Source organism: Procambarus clarkii, chromosome 59 (genome assembly GCF_040958095.1).
Source record: "Procambarus clarkii isolate CNS0578487 chromosome 59, FALCON_Pclarkii_2.0, whole genome shotgun sequence".
Taxonomy (NCBI): Eukaryota; Metazoa; Arthropoda; class Malacostraca; order Decapoda; family Cambaridae; genus Procambarus; species Procambarus clarkii.
The window spans coordinates 19,300,127-19,317,419 of record NC_091208.1 but is presented as its reverse complement, the minus strand read 5'-3'; the positions used below and the strand labels follow the sequence as shown (position 1 = coordinate 19,317,419).

The 17,293-nt window shown below is 37.5% G+C and overlaps 1 protein-coding gene across 1 annotated transcript in view; it reads left to right on the top strand.

Moving 5' to 3' along the window:
* pall (F-box protein pallbearer) overlaps positions 1–10,913 on the top strand; it is a 13,184-nt gene extending 2,271 nt beyond the window's left edge. Inside the window, exons 3-8 of the mRNA XM_045758707.2 lie at positions 889–1,047; positions 3,821–4,037; positions 4,603–4,778; positions 6,302–6,415; positions 8,272–8,481; positions 9,750–10,913. Coding sequence (XP_045614663.2) covers positions 889–1,047; positions 3,821–4,037; positions 4,603–4,778; positions 6,302–6,415; positions 8,272–8,481; positions 9,750–10,163 — 1,290 coding nt within the window. The 3' untranslated portion in view covers positions 10,164–10,913. The remainder of the gene's footprint in view (positions 1–888; positions 1,048–3,820; positions 4,038–4,602; positions 4,779–6,301; positions 6,416–8,271; positions 8,482–9,749) is intronic.
* Positions 10,914–17,293: the final 6,380 nt, after the last annotated feature.

The following is a 17,293-nucleotide window of genomic DNA, read 5'->3' as shown; positions in this document are numbered from 1 at the left end:
CCTCATTTTTATTTATTTCAAGTCATAATTAGTTTTGTTTTACATAACCTTTCTGGTTGTTTGCCTCAGTTTTGAGTAGTTTTGGGTAGAGGTGTGGTTTGCAAGCTCCCCTTACCTTGTCGAGAGAGCAGAAGCTGATGTTGGTTTCTGGTGGGTAGGCATGGTTCTCAGAGTCCTGGCATGATACTCAGGCTTAGCAGTCCCAGCAAATAACACCGGAGAGCTACTAAGGGCCTACAGAAAAATGCCCTTTCTCTACATTTTATACTTAACTTGTGGTGATCAAGGGGACAGTACAGTACTGTTCTGCACTATAAAAATTACATAAATTTGTCATGTGCTCACTGTAATTATTGTTTACTTTTTTATTATCCTATTTATGTATTGTACTGTATGTGTAATCATAATACAAATTATTTGTAAAATATTTGACAGCAAACTGTAATGCTAGATGAAATATATTTTCCTTAGTGTGCAAGATTTATTGTTGTGTACCTACTTTCTTATTACTGTACTGTAAATTTTCCCAGTCATCATTGCGCCACCAATGCCTGCAGTCCCCGTAGCGCAGTGATAAAGCACTCACCCGCTGCTTCGCGAGCGCTTTGGCCTGGGTTCGTTTCCTGGCCGGGGAAGATTGACTGGGCACCAATCTGTAACTACAATCTGTAACTGCAGCCTCTGTTCACCCAGCAGTGAATGAGTACCTGGTTAAACGATTTGGCAGGTCGTATTCTGGGGAAAAATTAGGATTAAGGACCTGCCAGAAATGCAATGCGTGTTAGTGACTTTGCAAGAATATAAGAACTTTTGTATACTGTATTTAAATAAAATAAAATAAAATAAAATATTTCATATCCCAAAAATGAAAACCTGAAATATTTTCAGGTAAAGAGCCAGTTGCCTCGCCGAGAGTCAGAACGTCGAAACCATCCTCTGTTCCGCCACTGTGACATTTTGACAGCTATCGAGACGAGGTTGTCATTGCTAAATATGACCTTCATTAAATATGTTGACTGCCACATGTGCTGCTTCATCCCTGGAAAGGTCTGTAAAAAAAATGAAAGGTATTATAACATTCTTAAAGATAGTAAATAAGATACTGTACTATACTATACTGTATACAGTATTAAATTTCAGCATTTTCATGAACACCTAAGCATTTGTAGACTGCTAAATATCATTACTGACAATATCCAAATTTTTGTTTTATTTTTAGAGGATGAAGGACTTTACTAGTATTCATAAATAGTTGCTCATGAGCTCATTTCTTTTCACTGGCTGGCAGTGAATATGGAAGAGAGAGTGTCTTTATCTGATATACAATTGCTGTACATCTGCATTATTCAGATTTTTTAATTGTAATGAGTAAGTCCATCGTGATAAGATGTTTTTCACAAAAGTTGTGGCAGGAATAGAACAATTGACTACCGAAGTGTACAAAGTTTGCTTGATGCATGTGGCTTTGCAGAAGGTCAAGAAGAGGACCACTCTAGAAAAAGAATGCAGATGACTACAAAAGGGGGAAAAAAATCACAAGACATGCTTAAGCAGGTATGACTATCATAACAGGGCAAAAGACATTAAGCAGGGGAAAGGAAAGAAATAGAACAGACACTGAAGTAATCATACCAGTTTGAGGAAATGAAATTGGAACAAGATTATCTCTATACAAGAGATAAAAAAAATTAAAAATATTTTTACACATGCACAAATAGAAAAACCTCCAATAGTATTAGATCTATTCTTATAGTTGAAGGTTCATACACAGAAGATGACAAAGAAATTTGAGAAATCCTAAAATACCAATATGAGGCCATGTTTAGCACCCCCAATAAGGAACATGAAAGGTGAAGATCCGAACAGCTTTTTTTCATGAACGATATCTAAACCCCCCTGACAATTTAACTGATATTACCATGAGCACAGAATACGTGGAAACAGGAATTGACAATGTGCCCATGCACTCAGCCCTGGGTCCTGACTCCTGGAATTCAATATTCATGAAGAATTCTAAAGCACCAGTAGCATGAGTGTTCAGTGTAATATGGACAAAATGCTTGGATTCCAAAAGATTCCAAAAGCACTTAAATCAGCAGATATAGCTCCACTACACAATGGAGGTAGTAAAGGCTTTCCAAAAAAAAACATTGGCCAGTCATACTAATTACCCATAATAAAAGTTTTTGAAAGAGTGATTAAGAATCAAATTTCCAGTTTTATGGAGAACAATGACCTTCATAACCCAGGTCAACATGGATTCAGAGCGGGGACATCCTGTTTTTCTCTCATCCATTATGACAAAATGCAGATGTACAGTATACACAGAATTTGCGATGGCATTTGATGTGTGACCGTAGAGTGATAGCACATAAAATAAGATCAATAGGAATAATGAGCAAAGTGGGGTATTGGATTTTAAATTTTTCTGTCAGACAGAATGGAAAGAGTCAGTCAATTAAATAAAATCAAGTACTGTACAAGTGCAGTGAAAAGCTCTGTACCCCAGGGCACCACCTTTTAATCTCCATTTTGAAAAATAATATATGATTGAAGGAAGCACTTGAGAAATAATCCGAAAAAAATGTGAAAACACCCTTGCACCAATGACTGGCTTAGGAAATGTTTTTAAAAAACACCCCTATGCCATAGATCGGCAGGGGAAAAATTTCAAAATACCTGTACCTCAATGCCATAGACCGGCAGGGGGAAAATATAAAAAACACCCCAGTGACAATGACTGGCTTGGGGAAAAAAAATCAAAACACCCCTATGCCATAGACCGGCAGGGGGGAAAAATTTCAAAATATTATACCCCTATGATGTAGACCAGCAGGGGGAAAAATGAAAATTACCAGTCTACGTCATAACATAATTAGAGACTACTGTAATTAGTGCACTGTCCTTGCACTGCTGATTTTTCTCATTCTCATATCAGATACAGACAAAATTACTAGTCACAGCTTTGTGTCATCCTTTGTGGATGATACAAAAATCAGCATGAAAATTACCTTTGTGATAGAACCTTTGTGATAGACACTGAAAACTATAAACCGATATTAATAAAGTCTTCGATTGGGCGACTGATAATACTGTAACATGAAGTTTAACAGCATTGACTTCAAGGTACTTTGGAATGGTGGAAATGTGGAACTTAAATGAAATACAGGGTAGAAGACACGATCAGACCTACTCATAGGAGGAAAACAACATGTAAAAGATCTGGGATTTATGATGTCTGATGACTTGATATTTAGTGAACATAACCATGCAAATATAGCATCAGGCTGGAATATGATTGGATGGATTATGAGAACAGTAAAATCCAGGGATCCCACTGCAATGTTAATACTATTTAAATCACTGGTGCTCCCCCATCTTGAGTACTGCTCAGTATTTGCTTCCTCTTTCAGAGCAGGAGAGATTTCTGAAATAGAGGAATACAGAGAACATATACTGTATGGTATGTATAGACATGATAAATCATAAAATTATTGAGACCATCTCAAATCTCTTAAAATGTGCTCTCTAGAAAGGAGATAAAAGAGATATCAAATAATATATATGCAGAAGATACTGGAAGGGCAGGCTCCAAACTTGCACAGTATATTTACAACTTACTGGAGCAAAATATACCGCAGGAAATGCAGAGCAGAACCAGTGAGGAATAGAGGTGCCATAGGCTAAAAATTGACTACAAAAAACCCAGATACTAATTAGAATAGTTTACAGGAATTTCTCTACAAAATAATAGCAATTTAGGTAATACTGTATTCCTGATAAAATAAGACCAATATTACTATATATTGCTTTCTTGCAGGTTATTGATGAAATCTACCGTGTTTTACGGTTCGTCCAGTCTAATAAGACATTACCACGGGCTCATGAAATTCTAACAGAACTTAGAGATATATCTAGCATGGCGATGGAGCATTTTGAGGAGAAGATCATCCGCACTCTCAAACCTACGTCTCTAACGCCTTCCTCTCCTCGCTTCTCTCTCTCCACTACCTATTCAACGCTCTCACCTCTGACTTGTAAGTTTCATGTGAACTTGTTGAATTCTTCCACTGAGTTCTTCCCTTAGACATTTAGACAAGCTATCACTAATTCCAAGTTAAGATCTGGCATAGTCATAGTAAGTTGTCATTCTGCACCAGTGTATCTATAAACCTTTAAAATTTACCTCATCGGGTTGTACAGTGCCAGGGAGACATTGTAAAATACTTAATCCTTTCCTATCTGTTGACAGGAAGTGCATTTACTTAAAACTAATAATCAGCACAGCAAACTAGCTAAGTACAGAATTGCCCAATAGGTCACTTTTCCCAGTTGCCAGCACTTGGCAGCATCACCACCACCACAATAAGTTCCCCAAGACAACCTTTTAAGACTTCTAGTCTTGTCTTATCTAGACCAAGATAAACTTCAGCAGTACAGTATGTCCATTTGGTACAATACTAATCCCAGCACAGGGAGTATCTGAGGGTAATCTTCTATATTTCATTTTCAGTTAGATATTAAGGTACAGTATAGCTTATATAAGACATTTGTTGCATGTAATTTTAGAATTGGACTTGACTAATACATCACGTTTGACAGCACCATCTACAGCAAGCACAGCTGGGTCTTCACTTAACCGATCTCTGTCGTCGTCGTCGTCGTCGTCATCATCAGTATCTTCATCAGATGACCTCCCGCATCTGATTGCCTCTAATAAGTACTATAGAAATTGTGTTAACATACTCAAGAAGGAAGTTTCTGACCAAAAATCAAAGGTATTAAAATTAAAAATTCATTATTGAAGTAAGTTTCCAAAGATGGCTAGGGTTATTTTTTGTTTTTATATATAATTATTTCTCTCTTACTTTATTGTCTTTGGCTGATGATGGGCAGCAATGATCATATGTTTTGCAGTACATTCCATTTTAAATGTGCATACAGTTCAATAGTGCACTTTTGTTAGGTGTTCCCAGTAGGTATATCTTGCAGTTTTGCCATGTCTTATGTTTATAGGTTTTCACTTTTAACCCTTGATGTGCGGCTATCATAAAAGGTGCCACAAAAAGTTAAATAATAATTTGTCCTTATAAAATGAAAGATTTGCATGCAAAATGTACAAGAAAAAGAAGCTGCATGGTCGAGTCACTAGGATGGGATATGGTCATTTCGTACATAAGACGATTCAACAAATCTCTTTGCTGTTTGTTAAAAGCATTTATATTGTTAGCTAGGATGTACAGTACAGTATTAGGTTACATTAGGCTGTATTGAGCTTTGGTTGAGTTGGATTAAGTTAAGTTAGGTTAGGTTGGGTTGAGTTAGGTTAGGTAGGTTTCAATATCCGTTAGCAAATGGTATTGTGTATGATATGACTTGTATCCATTGGGACAGTGGCTCGTGGCGACGCAATTTTGTTAACTTGTAGTGGAGAGGGTTGTGATGTTCACGTTAGATGGTTTATATTTTTGCTGTGTCACTTTAGTTTACAAAATGTGTAGAATAACTAGATTTTGTACACACTATAATTGACAAAAACAGTGATTCGGTGCTGTGTACTGTACAGGCCTTCAGTGTAATAGTATGTACACCTATATTGAACATAAATTTGTTCCTGGCAAAGCTGAAGAGAAAGTATCTTGCAACGTACTCCTTTGCTGCTATTATGTCTGGTAATGTTCAAAAATATCCAAACAGAGGTGAGAAAGACCAAATTTTGATTTTAGAATAATGACAGGTTATTAATACATGGTAACTACATTCCATATTTGGCAAAAAAAAATTGTTATGGGGTCTAGGTTAACTCAATTATACCCCCCTATACAGTGGATGTATTATACCCATATTTACATCATTTGTAGAGGTATGACAACCAATGTGTGGGAAGCAGCGTGATTAATGCTAGCGTTTACTATCTGTACTCTGATCCCCAGCTTGTTCAACTACCCTCCTCAACCGCATGTGTTTTGCCTCACTTGTCCAAAACTGTTGTTCCAAGATCTGCCTAGACTATGATAGTCAGCCTTGGACTACTTAATACACTTGGTGCATGAATTATGTTCTGCATATAATAAATACATATAATATTTATGTATTTTTTTCCTTGAAACAATCCAGTAATTCCAAGTCTTATCATGTTACCCAGTAATTTGCTCCATAAATGTTTAACATGGTTCACAAAATAATATTTACCCAAGTTTTATCTGAATCTAAATGTATCCAGTTTACATCCATCGTGTTGTGTCCTATTTTGTGTTGATATATTTAAAACAAGATGACGTAACAGTTGTATGCTTGACAGCTTAATGAGCTGCGGAGGAAGGTGAGCGAGCAGGAACGAGTAGCACTGGAACAGAACCGCATCTTGTCAGAGCAGACGGTGAAATTCACTAGCCAAGAAGGAAAACTCAACGAGGTTTGTCTTTTTTTTTTTTAATGTACTTTCACATGCTTACAATTCATGACTTTTATTTTCAGATATTTTGTTTAACCCCTGCACAGTGCGCGCACGTTAAATGTGGCACTCCTGTGGTGCACACAAAGTTGTTTTCTGAAAAAATTATTTTTTTCTTTTCACATTGTTAATTAGCATCCAGGATGCACAAAAATCTAAGTAAAAAGTCACACTCTCTTGTGGTTTAGCTGTAGTAGCCCAGAGAAGTTGCATTTTTTTTGGTAGAAATGAGGTGTGGTACCACACCAGAATAACTTAGTCGATTTATTTTCTGTGGGGAGCCCCTATGGCTCCCATGGAGCTATCGGGCTAATATGTGATACATAAGACCGGGGCATTAGTCTATGGAGTTCAGCCTACCTGAACTCCAGGTAGCTTGGGCGGCCTTGGGGACTGCCCCTTCTGGATCGGTGGTGGAGGATTGGAGCCTGTCCCTCCTGCCGGGGCTTTCGGGTCTCGCCAGCGGACTGCCTTCATCCCTGCTTTTCCGGTAGACTCTGCCTTTTCTCCAGAGACAGATGGTTTGGAGGACGGCTCGGCCCCGGGTCCTGACTTGGAAGATCCTGGGGTTGGGGAGGAGTTGACTTGGGGGGGCTTGGGCCTCGTTTGACCCTGCTTGGGTGTTGGTACCCTCGCCACAGGGTTTGTTGTTACAGGGGGAAGGGGTTTTTGTGTTTTCCCTCCCTGTACAAGTTTGATATGAGTTCGACTCCACCCCCGGATTCGGTTCCAGGTTTCCTTGGGTTCTTCAGTTCCCTCCTTCACGCATTCCGCCTACGGAGGTGCTGGGAGGCCCTTGCGGCTTACCTCCTGAGAGACCCGGATTTCGCCTTGATAATGGATCCTTCTTCTTTTGAGTTTGGCTCCTCTTTTTCCTTACTGGGTGCATTACAAGGTAACAGAGTAATGCTTCGGAGCGTTCGTGTCACTCATGGAGTGACAATTTGACTCTATTTGGACTGCTCCCCGGTGGTTCATTGCCTGAACCAAGGGGGTTCGATGCAGCCCTTGGCTCTTTGGGGCCAACTTACGAACGACATTCGTAAGTTCGTGACTTTGGCTGCTGTTTTTGGCAATACGGTATGTCCTGGGCTGACATTCGGGCTTTTGGAGGACGAACAGGGTCCTGGCCGTATGGTACCTCATTAATGTTCCAGACCCCTTCTCGGGCTTGTGTAGGCTTGGGTCACAGGTTGTAGCCAGTTGTCTCGACTTCCAGTTGAGGAGCGAGTGGCAGCCGCTTCCCGGGTAAGTCCCTATTTTCCTTTATCTTTGGTTAGGTAGCTCCAAGGAGTTGAAGGGGCTCGCCGTAGAAAACCAGCATTGAATGTACTGTAATGAACTGCCATTTTCTGGGTGAGACCCAGAGGCTCCCCGGCATCCCCCTCTCTGGTCAGTGGCTTTTCGCATTTTTGATATTCAGTCTCTAAACTGGGGTTGGGTAGCTGGTGTGGGGGGACTGGGGTTCATGCTCATGTGCACAGCATTGCTCAGCACAGCAACCTTCGGGTACAGGACTAGCTGAAAACACCTTTCTCTCACAGTATGCACCACCAGCATTATTGATACTACTAAAATTGCGACTATCACCACATTAATGATAGTGGAACCATTACTATTATCAGTGCCATTACCATTGCCACCACCTCTACTACCACCCCCTCTATTCTGTATTCCTAGAACCCTGTAGTCATTGCACCACTTATTTTATATCTGGAGATATGACTGCCAGGGAGATCTTCTCTTGATCCGCTGTGATCAAAACATATGTAGCTATCTGTCCTGTCCAAACTTAATGCTTCATTATACTTTTTTAGGTGAATCGCAAACTGCTTGAATACGATCAGCGGTTTAGTGAGCTTGTAGCGGAGATGGCACGTATGAGAGAAGGGTGCATTGGAGATCCTAACAGCAGCAGTGTTACTGGCGCAAGTTGGGGAAGGGAGGGCAAGAATCATCAGTTTTATGGCTCACATAATCTCCCAAGCCCTGCCATTGGTTCCACTGTCTTTGTAGCAGCCAATATGGTAAATGACTTATATATAAGACTTTAATATTACTGTATTAAGAGTTCAGGCACTGTAGTTATCATTTAGCATTAAATAAGCACAACATAGTTATTTGACAATTTTTCCTGGTATAAGGGGTGTCAACCCTAGGCTCCAGATTATATGAGATGAAAGTGAGTGGGGTCAGGATGTCACTTTGGGTATACAGAGAATGTGCAGAAGTTGGTGCACATTTTGAAACAAGTCCCATAGTATTTGGACAATAAATGGAATTTCTACAAATTTTTTAAATTAATGACGCCGTTTGCATCATTGGGCATACTCCGAATTTTGGTTCCATGGCGGAATATGCAGCATCGGGCAGCGAAAGTGTTAACTCAAAGAATAGTTTTTGCGTTATGGTGCTTGCTTATATGTGATGCTGTATAGTGTTTATGGTATGAGGATGGACGAGTAGTTTTCGTAGTTTTAGCACAACAAGTCTGACCCTGGGCTAGGCTTGGGGAGTAGAACAATTTCCAGAACTCCATCCAGGTACATGACCTTCTTTTACAATATTGTAAACAAAAAACCTCTGGCCTGCTGCCTTTCTACTGCATTATAGTGGGAAAAAAATGTGGTAATGATATTGAAGAAATGATGATTATTATATTATATCTGATCATTTTAAATATAAAAAGTTTGTTTTTATATATAACATGTAATATTTCATATTAGTGTGTTAAGGTTATTCAAAGAATATGCTTAAAGGAGAGATACATAGAATAGACTTTTAAATGGCTGAACACATTAGGAAAGCAGTATGAGCGAAGGTTGAGTGGAAAAAGAACCTCCAGGAGTATCTTAAGAAATCAAGCAGATATATGATTAATCTACATGGATTCCCCTTGTAGCAATGATACAGGTACACTGGATGAATATATGAAAAAGATTTAAGAAGTTAAACACTTATTTAAATATTATCTCAAGTCTTGCTGGAAATATTTGTTGAAATATTCTTCATGTTTCAATAATTATGAAGCAGCAGTTACTACTTATTTAAGCTAATACACGAGCAATATGAGGATGATCGGGTGTAATGTAATAAGGTACACTAGTAGGAGAGCTGGAGTGCAGAAATAACCTAAAGGATGAGTGAAAGGTAGAGAATGGAAAGTAATGATTATATAAAGGAATTTGTAATTTGAGCAAATACAGTATGGCTTTTATGACCAGCTCATACAAAATTGTTTCCTAATTGTTTGTACCTGTCTTGTAAGATTAACTGTTACCATTTTGTCACTTAGGTGCGGCCAAATTTGGTTCCAGTTAATTTAGCCTCTGCTCAACTATCATCGCCAGCTTATGTAACATCGCCAACATTGTCAGGATTCGCCACCGGAGGGATTTCACTCGGTGAGTCTCCTGCTCCTGAGGCATCACCCACCTCCCCAGTACATTCACCGAACATCGTAAGCTCGTCGAATACTTTAGAAACAAGCCAGTGTATGCAAGGAACTGTGTCACAATCTTCAACATCATTGCAAAATCCCACTCAAGAAGACACACAGACTGTAGGTAGCTCGGCATCCTCTTCACAGACCATTTGTGAGGCAGCAGCTTCTGGTGGTAAGTCACATGGAAAGAAATATAGGAAGAGAAAATTGTCTGGAGGCAAGGGAACTGAAGATGCACCACAGTTAAAGTGGAAAAAGATTTGAACATGTTATTGTTAGCTTTGATGTACAGTTTGTATATAACCATAAGACTGAAAGGATTATTAAAAAGGTTCTAAATGAATATAGCAGTGCAATAGATGTGCCATTGCATATTCACAGCTGTAGCCATAAAAAAGATTAAGTTAAACTACTTTTGATTATAAAAAAGGAAATCAATTTAAGGTTCCTTTCATAAGATACTCTCCTGTATACCATATATATATATATAGCATATGATACTTCTATAAGAAGGTACCTCCCGGAAAAACTGGGATAACTCGCGTGAAGGCACTCGACACGACAGGTGATAATGTTATTGTCTTGGCAATCTTCTCACGAGTTAACCCACTGCTTTTGAGTTTTAGTTAAATTATCATGCCATTACCATGGAATTGCCAAAATTTTATATTGTGTATTGTCCTGCTTTGTCTAGCATGCAAACGGGATGTTGCATGCAGAATATGTGGTACAATTACTGAATAATTCTGCCAGGTTAGTTTCATCATTAAGTAAGTGGAGCGGTTATGTTGTTGCCTTATATTAGTACTGTTTGAAAATGATAGCATGTAAAGGAAACAATAAATTACAAGTGCTTTTGGGAACTGCATATATGACAATATGGTGATAAAAGCATTTTTATATAATGCATTTGTTTCCATGCTAGTTATAGTACACTTGAATAGTGTGTGATTTTGCTGCTTGTATCAATATGTGGACTGTGCAAGACTGTTTTAATGAAGGTGAACAAGTTGATTTGTGTGTTTAGATATCCAATATTGGGAATACTGTATTGTAGTGACCTCTTTTTCTCTCTCATTCTTTCTCTCTCTCTTTTTATCTGGAATTGTTTATTTCCAAATAATAGCTTAATAATTTCTCTACAATGACTTAAAATTTTAAACACCATCATTTTCATAACTTTTTTTTTAAATTGTGCAGTGTATTTTAACGTTGGCCATTATTTTATCAAATTTCATTTTTGATTGGGATTTTTAAACCTTGTATGATGATATGGTAGCAATTTCTGTGGGAAGCCCACTATATCAGTTCGCATAGCTTCAGGAAGCCTCCGGGGCTCACCCAGAAAATGGCATTTCATTACATTCAGCGCTGGTTTTAATTTTATATTTTTAGTTTATTTCTAATAGTACCTCAGGGATTTGAGAAAATATAATTGGCTTGGTTAATACCTTATACAGTACTATTATTCATGTATTGTACAGATTTCTCAGCTTTGCAACCTGCAAAGTTTTCATATTCATAACTAATATTTGATATAATGTGATATTTTGTAAAATGTTATTCCAGAAGTCTCTTCCAAATTTATATGTTATTCCAGAAGGTTCTTCCAAACTTATATGTACTATATTTCTTTTAAATAATATCAGAGACTGTTTACCTTGAGGGGGGGGGGGAGGGTATATAAGGGTAAAGATTACTTGTTCTCTCCTGAACAATTTTTGATCATCTTAAGAGTGAAGTGCAATAGTAGTACAACACTGCCTGGAGTTATATTGTAATACTGTATGTTAATCAACTACATTATCTAGGCCTCAGTGGCCATTTGTAATTCTTCCTAGAAAATTTCATGTCCTGTCGTACATTTTATGTTCACATTGGAACTTGTTTATCTAACTCTTAAGACCACTATGAAGGTATTTCTTAGGGTAGTGCATTGAACACTACTCTTTCTCATTTACCGTAATGGTCTTCCCTCTTATCTTCGATCAATCATTATGTGGACATCATCACCATTTGCTGCAGTGATGGTATTTTCTCCCTTCAGCACCAGCTTAGCTTGCAATTGATAGTTTTTCATCCTGAACTACCAGCTGCATGGCTTCTAGTTTTCTCTATTGAAGATTTGTGCCATAACTTTTACTAAATAGCATGTGGTTCCCCATCTGTATTTGTTGTGTTATGGGAGTTCCCCTTTGTAAAGAAGATAATACGAAGCTCTTAGGGTTGATCTTTGATGTCCGCCTATCTTTGTTGTTCCCTGTTCTTTACCTTTTAACTGAGTGTTCCAAGGCAATTTCATTACTCAAGGTCTTATCACATACCTTCTTGGAAGCTGATAAGACGTTCACTTCTTTATTTGCACTATTCTGTAGTCCTGTCTAAACCGAACTATGGTTGTCCTGTATATGCATCAGTTTCACCCTTCACAGCGTCATTGTCTTGATACTTTGCATCATAAGGGGGATGCATCTTGGCTCTAGTGCCTTTCACTCTTCTTCAGTCAATTTCTGAAAACCTGTGTTTTGTTCCGTACCTGCATGAGCAGGTACGATACCTTATACCAACATTATGATCGGTAGTGCCGTCGATATTACAAATGGTCCTTTCAACACCACCATTTTCATTTCTGCTGCGCCTTGACTGCAATATTCTGTTTGAGACCACTTCACTCTCTTTTTTTTTTTTTTTTTTACTTTTACTGCCAGGATGACCCATTTACTGGATTCACAATCACTCCATACCAGGAATGTATCTCACCTGTATAATCATGAAATGCCTCTTGAACATTTTCACTGCCACTCTGCTTATGGATGGGCCAGAGTCTGTTGATGACATTACTTTCTCCATTATTTTTCCTGATCACACTACATGTACAGACTTTCCCCAGAGACAAATTTTTTTACAGTGGAGCTGTATGCAATTCTGTTAGTAACTTTTGACTGATTGTTGATCAAGCATTAGGAATAATAAACGGCATAGTGTTAAGTGTAGACTCTCCCCATAGCCTTCTATTACTATTAGAGGTGGTGGGAAACAGTTCTGGCTAGGCTGTATATTAGTAACACATGCTTAACTCACGGGAACTTAATGAAACAAAGACCTGCACGTTAATGTCCGAACTGCATTGTCTTACTGACAGTCATGCCCCTCCTGGTAGAATGTCCCGATGCTGATTTTCAGAATGATTGGAATTCTTGTTTTCCCAATGTCCCTTGGAGTCATTTATCCCTCAATAAAAGCCCTTGTGAATAAAAAAAATTTAAAATGGCTCATTATACACTTTTTTTTTGTTTACTCTTATATTAACATCATGAATGGTGTTTGGGACTCTTTGGCCACAAACACTGCCAAAGTACTGTGCACTGTCTATGCCACAGGCAGCGCTAAAAAAAAAAAAAAGTTTCGTACTGACCTATACATTTTATTGAGGTACATCTTGACCTTCCCCCAGGATGCAACCCAAGCTCTCGGGTACCTATTTACTGCTAGGTGAACACAGGTATCAGGTGAAAGGAAGTGTTACCCAAGCACTTCTGTGCTGCAACAGGAATTTAACCCTGGGTCTTTTGTCTGTGAACCGATTGCACTGACCATGCTCTACAGGACCCTGTGAAATGATTATGATAGAATGATGTCTCGGTTGTTACTGGGCCATGATGCACTCTGGTGGCATTTTTTAGGATGATATTAGCACTTTATTAGGGCTAAGAGGAGAAGACGACTTAGGAAAATATTACAAAAGAAATAATGACAGCAGCATAAAGCTTTGTGTACACAAATGTCCGACGCCTGGGCATGCTCTCAGTACAGTAGTCTCAGTTTCAAATTGTCACCGTAAAATATTTCATACTTCATTTATTTATTTTTCATGGCAAGAGCAGTTAAAGTTGTTATATTCAAATGGAATGAATAAGTCTTGGAAGTATGTTGTGTAATATTTAAATTTTCAATATTTTACCCAAATGATTTTAGTGCTGTAACTTTGTGTACAATATTTATTGATCAGTATTTACACTGAAATCAAATTTATAATTGGCCTTTGCTCAGCTCCAGCTTCAGAAACTGCATTAATTTCTTGTTTAAACTTTAGTAGGTTTTACTTGATGTATAAGTAACCATACTGTAACAATATTTATTTAGGAAAGTATAGTACATATATACAAAATGGAATACAAGAAGGATGTTGGATATCTAGTATTTACTACACCTAAATCCACTGATACACAGTGTTTTTGGCATCTGTATTCAGGCATATATCTGTACACTAAAGAGCAAATCATGCTGTATTTTAAGTTAATATTTTTGGGGGTGTAGAATGGATTAATTCAATTTACATTATTTCTCATGGGAAAATTCGTTTTGGTTGATGAATTTTTGGATGACGACGTGTCTCTAGGAACGAATTATGATCGTGAACAAAGGTACCACTGTATAAGAATCTGAAAAGATGGGCTTTTCATATACAGTAATTATGTAAATTTAATATAGTATACAACTCTAGACAGATGATGAGTCACAATAAAGTGGCTTGAAGATATGAGAACTAAACCACACAGCAGAAGATGGGGAGATGACGACATTTCGGTCCGTCCTGGACCATTATCAAGTCGATTGTCTTGATAATGGTGAAGTCAACTGAAATGTCAACTCCTCATCGTCTAGTATATGGTGTAGTTTTCATACATCTATAGACATTATAGTAAATGGATATAACTTTTCTGAATGACTGAGGCAGATTAATTGATTGACGGATAAAGATTAAGCCATCCAAGAGGTGGCACGGGCATGAACAGCCCGTAAGTAGTAAAATTTTTGTTCAGTAAATCTATATCGTGTGCTGAGGTCGCATTCAATCGTCGGGCTTCTATCGCGGGGAAGGATACTGCTCGACAGTATTTATGAGGGTGTCCAGCTGCTGGACATCTCTTTTGACCAGAAGAGTGGCAGTGTTGATGGCTTCAGGGTGGTTACTGCAAGATTCAGGGACTCTTAAAGCTCATTGGTTGCTTCACATTCCAGGAGATAGTGAAGTAGTGGCTTCTCTGCGATTGTTTGGCAGAAGATTGGGGCAGATTACTCCTTGTCTGTTATATATTTAAGTACAGTACTTATGAGGGAAGTCAGGTGAAAATGTATTTTACTGTAACACTACAAAATTTTCATATAAGTGTACTGTACAGTTATTTTGGAAATACTATCATACTTCAATGGAGAAGTTCTTTTTTTTTTTGGAGACAATACCGTTGCTGCTAATAATATTTAATACATCTTGTTTTTTTTTTTTTTTTTTTAATAATAAGGCAAGTACAGACCAGCTACTTCACTTCTTATGTTGGTAAACTATTGTATAATAATATGCCAGTGTTAATGATCTGTCCTCATCAACCCAATTTTTAGAGGAAGTATTTTGCATAATGTTAAAATGAAACCCATAAAGTTTACTCTTTCTTGTGTTGCTTGTACATCTCGAACAACTTTTATTTCTGATCCAATACAAATACACCCACCATAACTTGATCTTGACGACCGACTGCCTTGAGGCTTGTCTGCGTACTTGGTGGTTTCACGCTGGAAGTGATTTCCAAGGTACTGATTACCTTGTATCCATATACAGTGTTGTACAGTTACTGTGATAAGTGCAAAGAATGTTTGTTCTGCATTTTTAAATATTCTGTAATGTAATAATAATTAATGATTATATTTATAAAATGCAGTTTGTCTTGATGCAGAGCACTTCATGTAATATATCTGTAATGTTGTATTTATTATTGGTGGTAAATTTATAATCCATAATTCATTTTGTGTAAAATAGTTTACAACGTGCTTTTTTCTGTCGGCTATATATATCGGTAACTCAGTAGGTGTAGTGCTAGTAGTTGTGATAGTGTGTAAATAGTCCATGTACAGTGGGACTCTGTTAGAGTGTATGTGCAGTGGAACTTGGTTAGAGTGCATACTATTGTTATGTGTCTTTGGAATGCACACAAGTTATATTGGTAGAAAGCTCCAGTATAACAGCAGAAAACTTAAATAGAGGTTCTGTAATTTAGAGAAGCAGAATTTATCAATTGTTTGCAAAAACTATACATAATTTTTTTTATATGCTCAAATTCTAACACTAATTAGCCATCCAAGTGGGAAAAGCTTTCTATGTTATTAGATACTTAGAGGCAGTAGAGTGTACACTTTTTTTTTTTAATGGATTTTAGATTTATACTTGCATCATGTTTACCACATACAGTGCATTCTCCAAAATCTGAACCTCCATTTAATGAATTTCTGTAACCAACAGATCAAATCTGTTTACAGAATCTTTGAAATCTGAATTTGCCAGAAAATTTTCGGATTCCAGAGAGTGTCCCGGTGACATTTAGCAGACCTGACGTTTTCCTTAATTTTTGCTGTTTTTTGTGCTTTCATATCATTTAGTGGAGGTCAGAGCAGATGTCAGAAACATTTTGAAAATTGTTGAGACTATCTCTCTTTAATTATTAACTGAAACAGGTTCCCATATTTCATGGAAAATTGTTAGCAGAAGAAAGAGTTTAGGGCATGGAACAGTAGATGGACAAAGTTCATTTGCACAGTTAGGGAAATCATAACTTTACCTTGAAAAAATAAGATTTAGGGGTTGGGCATGGGAAATAATGTAGGCGAGAAAATTGCTTTGCAGACAGGCTCTCCTGGTAGAAACCCAACTTACGAGAGCGAAAATAAAATCAAGGACGTAATAATCAAGGAAACTGCTGACAGCATATTGACTCATATGTGGCAGCTACTATTTATATCCACCTAAACTCGTTCGTACATGTGTCCAACTTGGGCTTTGTTCTGTCAGTCATTCCATAACAATGTATAATTTTGTTAATAATTGGTAATATCCTGTAAACTACTATTTTTTTTTACTAGTGCAAAATAAAGTGCAATGTTAACGTTGAGCAAGTTTATTTTTATGTTAGGACTGTACACGTTTTATGAAAACGACTTAATTATAAGCATATCCTGACTATATCCAGTAGCAAGAACAGTTCATGGCACAAAGTGCTGTCTTAAGACTTTGAATGCAAAGTTGGTGTAATGTGGATTGTACTTGTTCATGTTTTGCAGTGCATTCATTAGTTAATTTGCATTTGTTATACAGGATCTAAGGTTGTAGTAACACACCCACCTTTGTTTTTGTTTTTTTGGCCATTTTTTATATAACTTTCTTACAATATTATAGCCTGACTACAATCAAATAAAAATAAATTTATTGTATCAATTAATTAACCCAATTTTTATTTCTGTTCAGTTAGATGCAATGCAAGTTTGCTGCGGCAGGTTTTCCATTGCAAAATTTATTGTCCCTATGATGAACTAATTTACTTAATGTAAAGCATAAAAACTATAGA